Source organism: Stenella coeruleoalba (assembly GCF_951394435.1).
Source record: "Stenella coeruleoalba genome assembly, chromosome: 1".
NCBI classification, from domain to species: Eukaryota; Metazoa; Chordata; class Mammalia; order Artiodactyla; family Delphinidae; genus Stenella; species Stenella coeruleoalba.
In genome coordinates, this window is record NC_137169.1 from 25715950 (window position 1) to 25730057 (window position 14108).

Sequence of the window (14108 nt, forward strand, 5' to 3'; positions counted from 1 at the left end):
CAGATCCTTCAGTCTGAGTTCTCCCTAGTTCATTAAAAGCTGTTGCAAACCAAAACGGCTGAATTCTTTCTCCAGCCCTCAAGAGACTATAGTCCATGTTTTCATTCATTCATCCTAAACTATTGGCTGATGGGGAAATTCCTAAAGTGAAGCTTGTGAACTGTACTGAAGGTGTAGATATTAGAAAATACTGGTAAAACAGTTCCTTCTTATAAAGATCACTCCATATTCTATCATCTTTAGCTTTTTTCTCTATTCATTCAGCACACCTTTCTTGAGTACTTTCAGTGGTGCTCAGTTTGAAGATTAGGGATTGGAAATGTAAAGACTAAGATAGGGTCTCAGACCTCTGGGAATTGATAATCCAGAGAGGAAAAGATAATTACACTGCAGTATTGATTAGTGCTCTAGTAGAATTATGTATAAAATGCAGTAGGAGCAGGGAAGGAGCCCTTCTGTTTGTGCTTGGGCAGAGCGGAAGATGGGGAAGGAGGATGCCCTTGGTAGGCTCCACAGAGAAGATGATGTAGTTCAGTTACTCTAAGATCTATTGTAAATCAGTAGGGAGGGTTTTAGAAGAATTTTTGGCTGAAGATCAAAGGAGAACTCCCCTTTCTTTGACAAATCTTGAATTACTTAGTAGTTTTTTTTTCTTTTTATAAGGCTGTGAGTGAAAGGTTTAGAACTCTGAGACATCAGCCAGAAGAATTTTATATTCCGGGGTCCTTTTATTTTTTACCCAGAGATTTCATTAAGCAGTCAAATACTGCTCATACTGATTACTTGGCCTTACGTGTGAGATCACTTTGCTTGAACTCAAGGACTTGTGGAACTAGAGACATCCCCACTCCCACCCCCCGCTGTCACTGGAGGGGCAAATTAAAAGAAGTTCATCTATATTCAACCTCTGTGGAAGAGACTTGATCATTGCTTTCCCTCTATGAGGTGACTTACTTTCTTTTGTATCCTAGGCAGTTGACAATGATGATATCCAATCACATTTTTCTTTCTCATTTGGGGCATTTAGAAAAGAAAATTTCACAAGAAGAGCAGTGAGCAGCTGCTCATATTATTGCATCTTTTCCAGTCTCTTCCTCATTCAGCAGTCCCTCTTCCACTTTATCACAACAATCTATATGCCATAAGGAACGGCTAGAATAACTAGAATAGAGAAAAGTCAGCCTGCTTTAGTGGTCGGGAAAACAAAGTCTGGGCTAGAGTTAACTTCTGGGTTCATATCCTTGCACCACTGCTTACTGGCTTTGTGACCTTGAGCCAGTAAAAACTCAGTTTTCTCATTTATAAAATGGAGATAACAATGAGGCTTAGTTTATGGAAAAATTATACGTGAAAGTAGTAGTATAATGCGTAGAACAGTACCTAGCCATAGCAACTAACATTTATTAAATATTTAGTATTATTAGCAAGGAAGTGTATCTTCTCATACTGAAGTTTTTATAGGTAAAAATAGTGTGATGTCAGGTGTTTGCTTTTAAATCTAAAAACAAAACAAAATGAAAAAACTCAACCTGAAAGATTAGAGAAAACAGCCTTACAAAAATGTTGATAAATGAAGCTGAGTGATTGGGGGGGGGGAGGCTTATTATACTATTCTCTACTTTTGTGTATATTTGAAATTTTCCATAATAAAAGGTTGGTTTTTGTTTGGTTGGTTGGTTGGTTTTTTAAGTGCATCTTTTGGGGGATTTCTTTTTTACATCTAAGAATTTTCAACATTACCAGTTACTCTAAAACCTTCATAGGCCTCCAGTGCTTGCTTCTGCCTTTCAGGAACCGAATGTGATACTAAATGCTGTGTCACTTTCCACTGCCTAATAGTCATACATCCAACATTTAAAGATTTTATAAACCATATTGCAGGGGGGGTGTGGGCATATTCTTTCTCTCCTCTCTTTATGTATGAATTACTGGGCAGCTAGAAGCAAAAAGAAGGAGCAGAGCGTCTCCTGCCCTTCTTCTTTGAGATGTTTAGTGCTATTTCACTATTTCACTTCAGGTTCCTTATTAGACACAGAGAAATTAATAGGGGGCAGGTTCAAAATTAGTTCCTATCGATTCAGTTCGAATTCTCTCCATTAGGTTAATCAATCATCTTCTTTTACTTTATCAATAATGTATATATTATTGATAACAGAATAGAATAATGTAAATCATTCTTCAACTCTATTATTGTAATATAGGTATAATCTCTTTTTAGTTTAGTGCCACATGGGTCTTTAATAGCATTTATAAAGAAATACCAACCACTTCCTTTCTGACATCCCAGCTAATGGATAACTTTATATGGGATTATAAATTCTTAGAGTAGGAAAGGACCATTAAGATCTCCTTAATCTCCTAACATATAAATCTGTTCTGTATTATCTTTGCCAAGTGACCCTTCAGCCTTTGCTTAGAGTCTAATAGTGCAGAACTCATCACCTCATGAAGCAGGCCATTCATTGCTTAGAAAATTCTTTTTTTTTTTTTAATTACAGTATAGTTGATTTACAATGTTGTATTACTTTCAGGTGTACAGCAAAGTGATTCACTTATACATACACATATGTTCATTCTTTTTTAGATTCTTTTCAGAAAATTCTAATTGTTAGAAAATTAGTCCTTACATTGAGCCAAACTGTGCTTCCTTATAATTTCCAATGGTAGTTCCTAGTTCTGCCCTCTAAGATCCCAAAATATAACTACTCTCTTCCATTTACTTAATGTATTAGGGACCTTTCCATGTTAAATATCTCAAATTAAGATTTTTTAATGATTATGAAGTATCATTTATTATACCATCTTGATAATTAGCTTATGTCCATTTTCATTAGTAATGCTGCAGTGAACATTCTGGTTCATAAATGTTTATGTACAACTCTTATTTCTATAGGATGAATGCCTAGAAGTGGAATTGCTGGGTAAAGTATATAAACATTTTTAAAACTTTCATTACATGTTACCAGATTGTCCTGCCCAAAAAAATTGTATTAATTTTTGTCACCAATTTGACAGGTAAATTTTAACATTTTTTTTAATAATTAATGAGGTTAAACATTTTTCACATGTTTCTTGGCAATTTATATTTAATCATAATTTCTTAAAATTATCTAATATCTAGTCCATATTCCAGTTTCCCCTGTTTTCCCAAAAATGTCTTCTTGTAAATTGTTCAAACAAGATCTAATCAAGGTTCATGTGTTTAGTTATTGTCTCTTTAGTCTCTCTTAATCTAGGTCACTTGGTTTGTAGTTTGTCCCACCTTCTGAATTGTGTCTGATTGTTTCCTCGTGGCGTTGTTTAACTTGTTCCTCCATCCCCTATATTTCCTGTAAACTGGAAGTTGGGTCTAGAGGAGGGATTAGATTCAGACTAAGCGTTTAAAATAAGCTGGAATAATTCATAGGTACCATTGTGTGTTCATCCCATATCAGATAAGGAGGCACCACCTAATGACAGATTGTTCTACTAATAGTGATGCTAAGTTTGATCACTTTGTTAAAGTGTTAACTGCCATATCTTTCCATTCTAAGGTACATTTTCCCCTTTGTAATTAGTAAGTCATCTGTGGGGTGATTCCTTGGTACCATTTGAATATCCTGTTCCACAACAATTGTTCACCTAATGGTTTGAGCATTCATTGGTGATCTCTGCTGGAATCAGCTACTACACAGAGTTGCATAGAAAATGTTTGTTTTCTAAATATATCGTTTCTTCTACAAGTACTAGCTAGCATACTTGTATGAAGATTTCAATTTTTTTTTTAGTATCACTATTATCTCATGAATTAAAAAAAATCAATGTCTTCTAATCAATTATAGTCAGTATTCTTTTTGATGCTCAATTTGTCCCAGTTTTGACCAATGAGAAATCCTTCAAGCGGGCTCATGTGTTTTCTGACATGACCCGTTAGTCTTTTTTTTTTAATTGTGGTAAAAAAAAGTAACATAAAATTTACCATCTTAACCATTTTTAAGTGTATAGTTTAGTAGTGTTAAGTTTATTCACATTGTTGTAAAACAGATCTCTAGAACTTTTTTATCTTGCAAATCTCAAACTCTATACCCGTTAAAAAATAACTAGCCTTCCCCTGCCACTCCCCCAAAGCCCCTGGTAATCACCATTCTACTTTTTTTTGAAAAATAAATTTATTTATTTAATTTATTTTTGGCTGCATTGGGTCTTCATTGCTGTGTGCGGGCTTTCTCTAGTTGTGGTGAGTGGGGGCTACTCTTCGTTGTGGTGCGCGGGCTTCTCACTGCGGTGGCTTCTCTTGTTGCAGAGCATGGGCTCTAGGCTCACGGGCTTCAGTAGTTGTGGCACACAGGCTCTAGAGCACAGGCTCAGTAGTTGTGGCGCACGGGCTTAGTTGCTCTGCAGCATGTGGGATCGTCCCAGACCAGGGCTGGAACCCGTGTCCCCTGCATTGGCAGAGGGATTCTTAACCACTGCACCACCAGGAAGTCCTCAGTGGGCCTTTTTAATTTGGATATATATTTCTCAGTTCTGAGAATTTCTTATATTTCTTTGATAATTGTTTCTTCTCTGTATAATCTACTCTCACTTTAAGAAATTCCTAATAGTTAGATATTGAACTTCCAAGGATTGATCTTCTATGTCTTTTACTTTTTCTTTCCCTTTTCTGTCTCTGTCGCTTTATTCTATTTTCTGGGATATTTTCTATTCTTATTAACTTCTTTATTTTTACATTCACATTTATGACTTCTAAGAATTCTTTCCTGTTTTGTTTTTTTTTTTATGTTCTTATTTTATGAATTTCTTACCTCTCTCAAGATATTTTTTCTCTCTTGAGTTTTAATTGAAATACAATAAACTGCACAAACTTAAAGTATACAGTTTGTTGAATTTTGACATATGTAAACACCCATGAAACTATCACTGCAATCAAGAAAAACATACTGTAACACCCCCAAATTTCTTCGTGCCCTTTTGTGATTCCTTCATCCTGCCTTTCCTTGCTCCCTCCACTCCCCAGGCAACTGCTGAGCTGCTGTCACTGTATACTCTTTTTTGAGCCTGGCTTCTTTCTTAAAACATAATTATTTTGCAGTTAATCATTTTCTTGGTAGTTTATTCCTTTTTATTGCTGAGTAGTATTCCATTATATAGATATACCACAGTTTGTTTATCCATTCATCTAATGATGGGCATTTGGATTGTTTCCAATTTTTGGCTATTTAAATAAAGCTGTTATAAACATTCATGTACAAATCTTTGTATGGATATGCTTTCAAATGACTGGGTCATACAGTAGGTATGTTTAACTTTTTGAGAACCTACCAAACTGTTTTCCAAAGTGGTACCATTTTATATACCCACCAGCAGTGTATGAATTCCAGTTACTCCCATCTTTACCAAGATTGTTGCTAGTATATGGAAATTCAGTTGATATTTGTACATTTTTATTAGAAACAGGTATTGGGTTTTATTAAATACTTTCTCTGCATCTACTGAGATAATCATATAATGTTAGAGAATTGTATTATTTGATTTTCCAGTATTAAACCAATCTTGCATTCCTGGTCTTAAGCATTCTGCACTTGGTCTTAAAGTATTATCCTTGTACTAATAGTGTTGGGTTGATTTGCTAAAATTTTGTTATGAATCTATCTTCATAAGGGATATGGTCTGTACTTTTCTTGTAATTTCTTTGTGTCGTCTTGGTAGCAGAGTAATGGTGGCCTCACAGAGTGAATTGGGAAGTATTTCCACCTCTTCAATTTTTTGGAAGAATTTGTATAATAGAAGAACTGGTATCTCTTTTTGGGTGAGCTTTGGTAGTCTTTCAAGGAATTTGTTTATTTCATCTAAGTTATTAAATTTATTGGCATTAAGGTTAATAATACTCTGTTATTAACCTTTTATATAGTATCTAGTGATACCATCTTTCCCATTTTTAGTATTGGTCATTTGTGTTTTCTCTCTTCCAATCAGTCTGGCTAAAACTTTATCAACATTATTATTTTTCTTTTTTAAAAAAACAGCTTTTTCATTGATTTTTCTCTGTTTTTCTGTTTCATTAATTTCCATTCTGTTATATTTTTTTGTGTGTGGTACGTGGGCCTCTCAACACTGTGGCCTCTCCCGTTGTGGAGCACAGGCTCCGGACGCGCAGGCTCAGCGGCCATGGCTCACAGGCCTAGCTGCTCCACGTCATGTGGGCTATTCCCGGGTGGGGGCACGAACCTGTGTCCCCTGCATCAGCAGGCAGACTCCCAACCACTGTGCCACCAGGGAAGCCCCCATTCTGATATTTATTACTTCCCTTTTTCTGCTTACTCAGAGTTTCATTTGCTCTTCTTTTTCTAGTTTCTGTAGACGGTTGCTAAGATCATTCATTTGAGACCTTTCTTTTCCAATTTAGTGAGGGATGTTAGGAGCAAGAAGAGATAAACTCATGCAGTCAACCTGTTATATTTATCTGGAAGTATGCATTAACTTTTTTTCTTTTTTTAAATCAACTTTAATGTGGTATGTTTTACATGCAATAAAATGTACCCATTTTAAGTGTACTTGGTGAGTTTTGACAGAACTATGCACTTGTGAGATCATCACAGCAATCAAGCTTGATAGAACATTCCCACCACCCTAAAAATTTCCCTTGTGTTCCATCCCAGTCAATCTGTCCCTGCCTCCACTTCAGCTCTAGGAAAGCACTGATTTCTTTTTGGTCATTATAGATTAGATTTGTCTTTTCTAGAGTTACATATAAATGGAATCATGCAGTATGTGCTCTTTTGTGTTTGGTTTCTTTTACTTGGAGTAGTTTTTTAAAACAACAAGAAACAACTCCATGTTGTTGCATGTATGTTCTATACATCCACTGCTGAATTTTTCCTTGTATGAATATACCACAGTTTAATCATTTGTTGATGGACATTTCTGTTTCTAGCTTTTGATTATTATGAATAAAGCATCTATAAACATTCATATATGGGTTTTTTGTGTGAACATGTGTTCATTTCTCTAGGGAAAATAATTAGGAGTGAAATTGCTGAGTCATTTAGTATGTGTTTTTTTAACTGTATTGGAAACTTTCAAACTGTTTTCCAAAGTGATTATACTATTTTATGGCTTTTTTAAGGCAAAGGTTAGGTTCTTTTTTTTTAATATGAATATCTAAGTGTTCTAATACCATTTATTGAAAAAATTATTCTTTCCATGTGTTTATTTCTGACTTCTCTATTCTGTTCCATTAATATATGTGTATTTTCTTATGTCAATATTACACTGTCTTGATTACTGTAACTTTATAGTAAGTCTTAAAATTGTTTGGTCCTTTGGATTTCCATAATTTTTTAAAATCAATTTCATCTTGTCAATTTGTTAAAAAAAATACCTGTTGGGTATTTCACTGGGATTGTGTTGAATCTGTAGAACAATTTGGGGAAAGTTGATATCATAACAATATTGAGCCTTCCAGTCCATGAACAGGATATAGTTCTCAATTTATTTATGTCTTTAATTTCTCAGCAGTTTTTTGTACAGGTCTTGTACATATTTTGTTAAATTAATTCATAAGTATCTTATGCTTTTTTATGGTATTGTAAGTGATACTTTTTAATTTTCAATTTCTAGCTGGTCATTGCTAGCATATAGATATACAGTTGATTTTTTATGTTGACCTTGTGTCCTACAACCATGCTAAGTTTTTCTATTACTTTTGGTAACTTTTTAATAGACCCCTTAGAAGTTTCTTTGTTAACATGACTTTATCTGCAAATAAGGACAGTGTATTTCTTCCTTTCCAATCTATAAGCCTTTTTTATTTCTTGCCTTATAGCACTGACTAGGATCTCTAGTACATTAAGTATGATATTAGATGTAGATTCATCATAGATGCTCTTTATCAGGTGAGGAAGTTCCCCTTCTATTTGTAGTTTGGTGGGAGTTTTTATCATGAATGAATGATGAACTTTGTCAAATGAATTTTCTGCATTTATTTGGATCATATTGTGTTTCTCCTTTATTTTGTAACACAGTGTACTACATTTATTACTTTTTTTTGACTGTTAGGCCAACTTGCATTCCTGGGGTAAAGTCACTGGGTCTTGATGAATTATCCTTTAGTCAATTTGCTAGTATTTTTAAGGGTTTTTATGTCTTGTTTATGAGGAATATTGGTCTTCAATTTTTCTTGTATGTACTGTCTTCCTCTGGTTTAAGTATCATGGTGATGCTGGCTTCATAAATTTAGTTGGGAGTTGTTTTCTCCTCAGTTTCTCAGTTTGTGCAGGATTGGTATTGTTTCTTCCTTTAAATGTTTGGTAGAATTTACCAATAAAGCCTGGAGTTTTCTTTTTGGCAAGGTTTGTAACTACAGATGTAATAGATACCGGGCTTTTCAGAATTTCTTTATCTTGGTAATTTGTGTCTTACAAGGAATTTGTCCATTTTATCTAAGTTGATGAATTTATTGGCATAAAATTATTCATTAAAAATTTCCTTATTATTCCTTTAATTACTGTAAGATCTGTAGTGATGTTCACTGTTTCATTTCTAATATTGGTAATTTGTCTTTTTTTCCTTAAACAAATCTAGTTAAAGGTTTATCAATTTTACTAATTTTTTCCCCAAAGTAAGTTTTTAGTTTCATATTTCTATGTTGTTGGCTATTTTCTTTTCTTCTCTTTATTATTTCTTTTCCATTTACTTTGGCTTTAATTTGTTCTTGTTCTCTAGATTTTTTTTTTTTTGTGGTATGCGGGCCTCTCACTGTTGTGGCCTCTCCTGTTGCGGAGCACAGGCTCCAGACACGCAGGCTCAGCAGCCATGGCTCACAGGCACAGCCGCTCCGTGGCATGTGGGATCCTCCCGGACCTGGGCACGAACCCACGTCCCCTGCATCGGCAGGCGGACTCTCAACCACGGCGCCACCAGGGAAGCCCCTCTCTAGATTTTTAATGTGGAAACTTATGTCATTGATTTGAGACCTTTCTAAGTCTCAAGTTTCCCTTTAAGTGCTACTTAGGTGCATGTCACAAATTTGATGTGTTTTCATTTTCTTTTGGTTCAAAGCAATTTCTAATTTCCCTTGTGATTTCTTGTTTGACCTGTGGGTTATTTAGAAGTGTGTTGCTTAATTTCCAAATATTTAGGAGTTTTCGGCTATCTTCCTATTATTAATTTCTAGTTTAATTCTGTTGTGGTTAGAGAATATACTTGGTGTGATTTCAATCCTTTTAAATATACTGGGGCTTACTTTATAGGCCAGCATATGGTCTATCTTGGTGAATGGTCCATGTGTACTTGAAAATGTATATTCTGATGTTGGTAGAGTGTTCTATAAATTTCAATAAGGTTTTGTTGGTTGATGGTAGTTATCAATTCTATATCTTTACAGATTTTCTCATTAAAAGAAGAGTTCATATCTTCAACCCTAGTTGTGGATGTTTTTGTTCCTCCTTTCAGTTCTGTCATTTTTGCCTCATGTATTTTGAAACGCTGCCATTAGATGCATATACATTTAGCAATACTATGTCCTCGTGAAGAATTGACCCCTTTATCATTATGAACTGTCTCTTTTTACTCTTAGTAATATTCCTTGTTTTAGAGTTTAATTTGTCTGATTTAAATAGCCATTCAAGCTTTCTTTTGACTAGTGTTTGCATGATATGTTTTTTTCATCCTTTTACTTTTAAACTATCTATATGTTTAAAGTGGATGTCTTGTAGACAGCATATAGTTGAGTCTTGTTTCCCCCTGGTCTCACAATCTGTCTTTTAATTCAAGTGTTAGTCCAGTCACATTTAATGTAATTATCGGTTGGATTTAAATCTACCATCTTACTACTTGTTTTCTATTTGTCTATATGTTCGTTGTTTCTTCTTTCATCTTTTCCTGGTTTTTTTTTTTTTGAGTATTTTTTAGTATTCTGTTTTATCTCCATGCTTGACTTATTACCTATACCTCTTTGTTTTATTTTCAGTGGTTGTTCTAGGGTAGTAGTTCTCACAGTTTCTGGTCTCAGGACTTGTTTACACTCTTCCAGATCATTCATACTCTTAAAAATTGAGGACCCCAAAATGTTTTTGTTTGTTTGCATTGTATCTATCTATATGCAACCATATTAAAAGTTATAACTGGTAAATTGTTAAAATATTTATTAATATATTTTAAGATAATTCATTGCATGTTAACAATGTTTTTATTAAAAATAACTATAATTTTCAAAACAAAACCAAAAGTTTAGGGAGAAGAATGCATTGATTTACATTTTTGCAGATTTTTTTTAACATCTAGCTTAATAGAAAACTACCAGATTCTCATATGTGAATCTGCATTCCATATCATGTTGTGTAGCCTCTTGAAAACTCCCCAGTACACTTTTGAGAGATTGCAAGTAGTAAAAACAAATAACATCTTAGTGCTGTTATGAAAATAATTTTGATCTTGTGAAGCCTCAGAAGGGTGTTGAGGACTCCCACAGATCCTGGGACATACTTTGAGAACTGTTGCTCTATAGTTTACAATACAGATCTTTAACTTTAATCAGTCTACCTTCAAATAATATACCACTTAACATATCCTGTAAGGCCCTAACAATAGTACCCTTACAAATCTCCATTTTTTGTTACTGTTTTTATACATATATTATAAACTCTTCAATACATTATTGCTTTTACTTTATTTTTTTGTTTTCTTAAAATATTTATTTATTGATTTTGGCTGCTCCAGGTCTTAGTTGTGGCACGTGGGATCTTCACTGCGGCATGCAGACTCTTAGTTGCAGCATGCAGACTCTTAGTTGCGGCATACACGTGGGATCTAGTTCCCTGACCAGGGATCGAACCCGGGCCCCCTGCATTGGGGGCACGGAACCTTACCCACTGGAACACCAGGGCAGTCCCTGATTATTGCTTTTACTTTAAACAGTTATCTTTTAAAGACACTTTTTAAATGAGAAAAGGGCTTTTGTATTTACTCACATATTTACCATTTCCAGTGCTCTTGATTCCTTTCCATCTCATATTTTCTTTTTTCCTGATGAACTCCTTTTAGTGTCTTATAGTGCAGGTCTGCTGTTGTGAAGCCTCTCTGCTTTTGTTTACTTATTTTATATTTGTTTTGCCTTCATTAAAAAAAAACTTTTTATTTTGAAAAATTATAAACTCATAGACTCATAAGAAGTTTTGAGTCTCACCTCAATTGTTTCCTTTCCCTTAGGGATTACAGTTCTGAGCAGTCTGAATATAGTTGTTTCATACATTTTGCCCAGTCTCTAGTTGCTTACAGTGGAGGTATGCCCATTCATTATGATTAGAAGTGGAAGTCTGCTTTGATTTTTACTGAAGACCATAAGCAGCAGTGATTATGTAAATTCTGTTTCTACATTTGCCATTACTGTTGAGAACATTCATACATTGTTCAATATCCCCCGTACAATACAACACTGCAGAAATGAGTTATATAATAATTCCTGTTTCTTTCTTTTGTTTTTTGCCCTGTATGCATGGAAAAAATCAGTCAAGATTTGTACTAGATCATCACACTTTTGTTGGCCTGGATGTTTGCATTCTGGCTTTCTACTTAATCTTTTTTTCCTTTTTTTTTGACCACACTATGCGACTTGTGGGATGTGGGATCTTAGTTCCCCGACCAGATATTGAACCCGGCCCATCAGCAGTGAGAGCATGGAGACCTAACCACTGGGCAGCCAGGGAATTCCCTATTCCTATTCTATTAATCTTTTTGTAAAAGCAATAGCCTATACCCCTGTAGCACATTTTTTTTCTTTCCTTCCCTCTTCATTCCCTCCCCTGTATTAGGTAGTTTTTTGATTGCATTGAATAAAGACATTGTGATTGCCTTTAAGTAACTGAGTTTAAGGATTTACAGGAAAAGATGAAGATTAGAGGCTCAGCTACATAGCTTGGCCTCATAATAAAAAGAATCAACCATAGAGCCAGGCCCCTTCAGAAATGGATGCCTTTGTTTCCTTTTCAATAGGTTTTCCCTGCTGAGTTAGTGATTCTGGTACTTCTAATCTTATCTATCTCTATGACTAGTGCTTCTGCTGCTCTCTATTAGCTATCTCAAGTGTCTGTCCTCTCCTAGAGCCCTACCTCTGTGTGCTGTTCTCTCTCTTGTTCTCATTATTAAAGCTCACATTCACATTCCAAGGGAGAGTATCTGATTGATTCACTTAATGACCTGTTGGTGCCAGGCCAGATCTTAGGTCATTAGCCAGCAGAGAGAGTCTCTGTTCTTGGTCATGTGGTACAAAGTATGGTGATGTATAAGACCTGTCAGAAGGGCCATTGGCATAGCAAGCATTCAGCATTATTATTACTCCTCCTTTATAACAGCTGCATATTTATAGATTGTTTCGGTGAACCGCTGATCTCATCTCTGAAATGTTGAGGTTTTTTCCTCCTAATTTCATTCTTAGATGAATTTCATTCTTAGCCACAAAACAAAGGACAGTCTTCACCACCTTTTAGCCACAACTTAAAATAAACCCATCGTACTGATTGTTGATCCAAGAAAGCCCATCTGTTGGAAACTATGAAAAGAGAAAATTTAAATGTTTCTATTCTTGTTAGCATCTCTAAATTTGGAGGAAGAAGAGATTGAAGCTGTGAGCTGAAATAAGGTTTTTGGATTAATAGCCCCACATGGGTTTGAATCCTGGCTTTCCCATTTACTAGATGATAGATGAGTATCTTTTCTAAGCTTCAGTTTATTCATGAATAAAATGGAGATAATGGTATTTGCCTCATGTGGTTGTTAGGATTAAGTGATAAGATACATGGAAAGCAGTTAGCAAAGTGCCTGGCACATAATAAATGCTTGATAAATATTAGCTCCCATTATCTCTAGATCATTAACCCTTATTAATAATAAAGGTTACCCTGGTACATCAGTTAAGTTCTTAGTGCTAATGAAAACTAACATTTCTTGGTACATAAGCCGAGACAATAGTTATTGAGCCTTTGTTTACTCAGCGCTGTGCTGAGGTACCAACTGGATATACAAGACATATTGCAATGTGATTCTTGCTTTCTAATCCCCACAGTGAAATGTCAGTCCTAGAAAATTTTTCAGGAAACTCAACCCTATGATGGTATTCTGTTATTGGAATTTGGGCTGTCACTAGCTGTGTAACCTTGGACCAATTACTTCTCTGTGCCTCTTCATCTGTAAATTGGGGGAAATACCTCATAGGATTATTGTAAGGAATAAATATGTTAATATATGTAAAGCACATAGGATACTGCCTGATACATGGTAAATGCTGTATGTAAGTTGCTGCTGCTAGATTATGACGCCTAGCAGTTGAATACTTGAAGCCTCATTGGGCCTAATTGATCAGTCTTTTTCTTCTTTTAGTTTAAAGTGAATAGGTTTCTTTGTAGGAGGTTTATAGGTATATCTTTAGTCTCCATCGTCAGGACAGTTTTATAGAGTCTACGTGGTAAGAGATGAGTAAGCTGAAGGACATGGTCTACAGATAATCTTGTCGCATTTGAGACTGGACACCAGACTTTCCATATCTTGCCAGCCCTCCTTTGGTGATGCTTTGGCAAGAAAAATGTATCTTGAAATTCTTGGAAAGCTGATTTCTCACCATTGAAATGTCCTTTTTGTGGGGGCTAGAGGGAGGGGGATGCTAGTGATATGAAAGTATGGTAAAGGAAAAGCAATTTGAGTAGAGACCTTTGATTTTAGCTTAACAAATCAAACAGGCAAGGGATTTTCTAATCAAAAGCTACTTCTCTCTTAAAGGGAAAACTCATTTCTTTCTTTTTTTTTTTTTTTTTTGTGGTACGCGGGCCTCTCACTGTTGTGGCCTCTCCCGCTGCGGAGCACAGGCTCCGGACGCGCAGGCTCAGCGGCCATGGCTCACGGGCCCAGCCGCTCCGCGGCATGTGGGATCTTCCCGCACCAAGGCACGAACCCGTGTCCCCTGCATCGGCAGGCGGACTTTCAACTACTGCACCACCAGGGAAGCCCAGGAAAACCCATTTCTGATTTGTATTTCCTTTTCAAGAAGTGAGATAATATGTTTTATTTCCATATTAGTGAGATTGAGCATCTTTTCATTACGTTTATTGATTACTTGTATTAGTTTTGAGAATTACCTA

At 35.4% G+C, this 14108-nt stretch overlaps 1 protein-coding gene across 12 annotated transcripts in view; it reads left to right on the forward strand.

Moving 5' to 3' along the window:
- Positions 1–14108, forward strand: part of S100PBP (S100P binding protein) — a 32172-nt gene that overhangs the window by 10815 nt on the left and 7249 nt on the right. The window contains exons 7-8 of one of the 12 annotated variants that reach the window (XM_079917019.1): positions 2894–2921; positions 7805–9980. The exons of 10 other annotated variants lie outside the window; for them this stretch is intronic. In XM_079917019.1, coding sequence (XP_079773145.1) covers positions 2894–2898 — 5 coding nt within the window. In that variant the 3' untranslated portion in view covers positions 2899–2921; positions 7805–9980. Of the gene's footprint in view, positions 1–2893; positions 2922–7804; positions 9981–14108 lie in introns of those variants that run through there. One more of the 12 variants, XR_013827630.1, reaches the window with a different exon arrangement.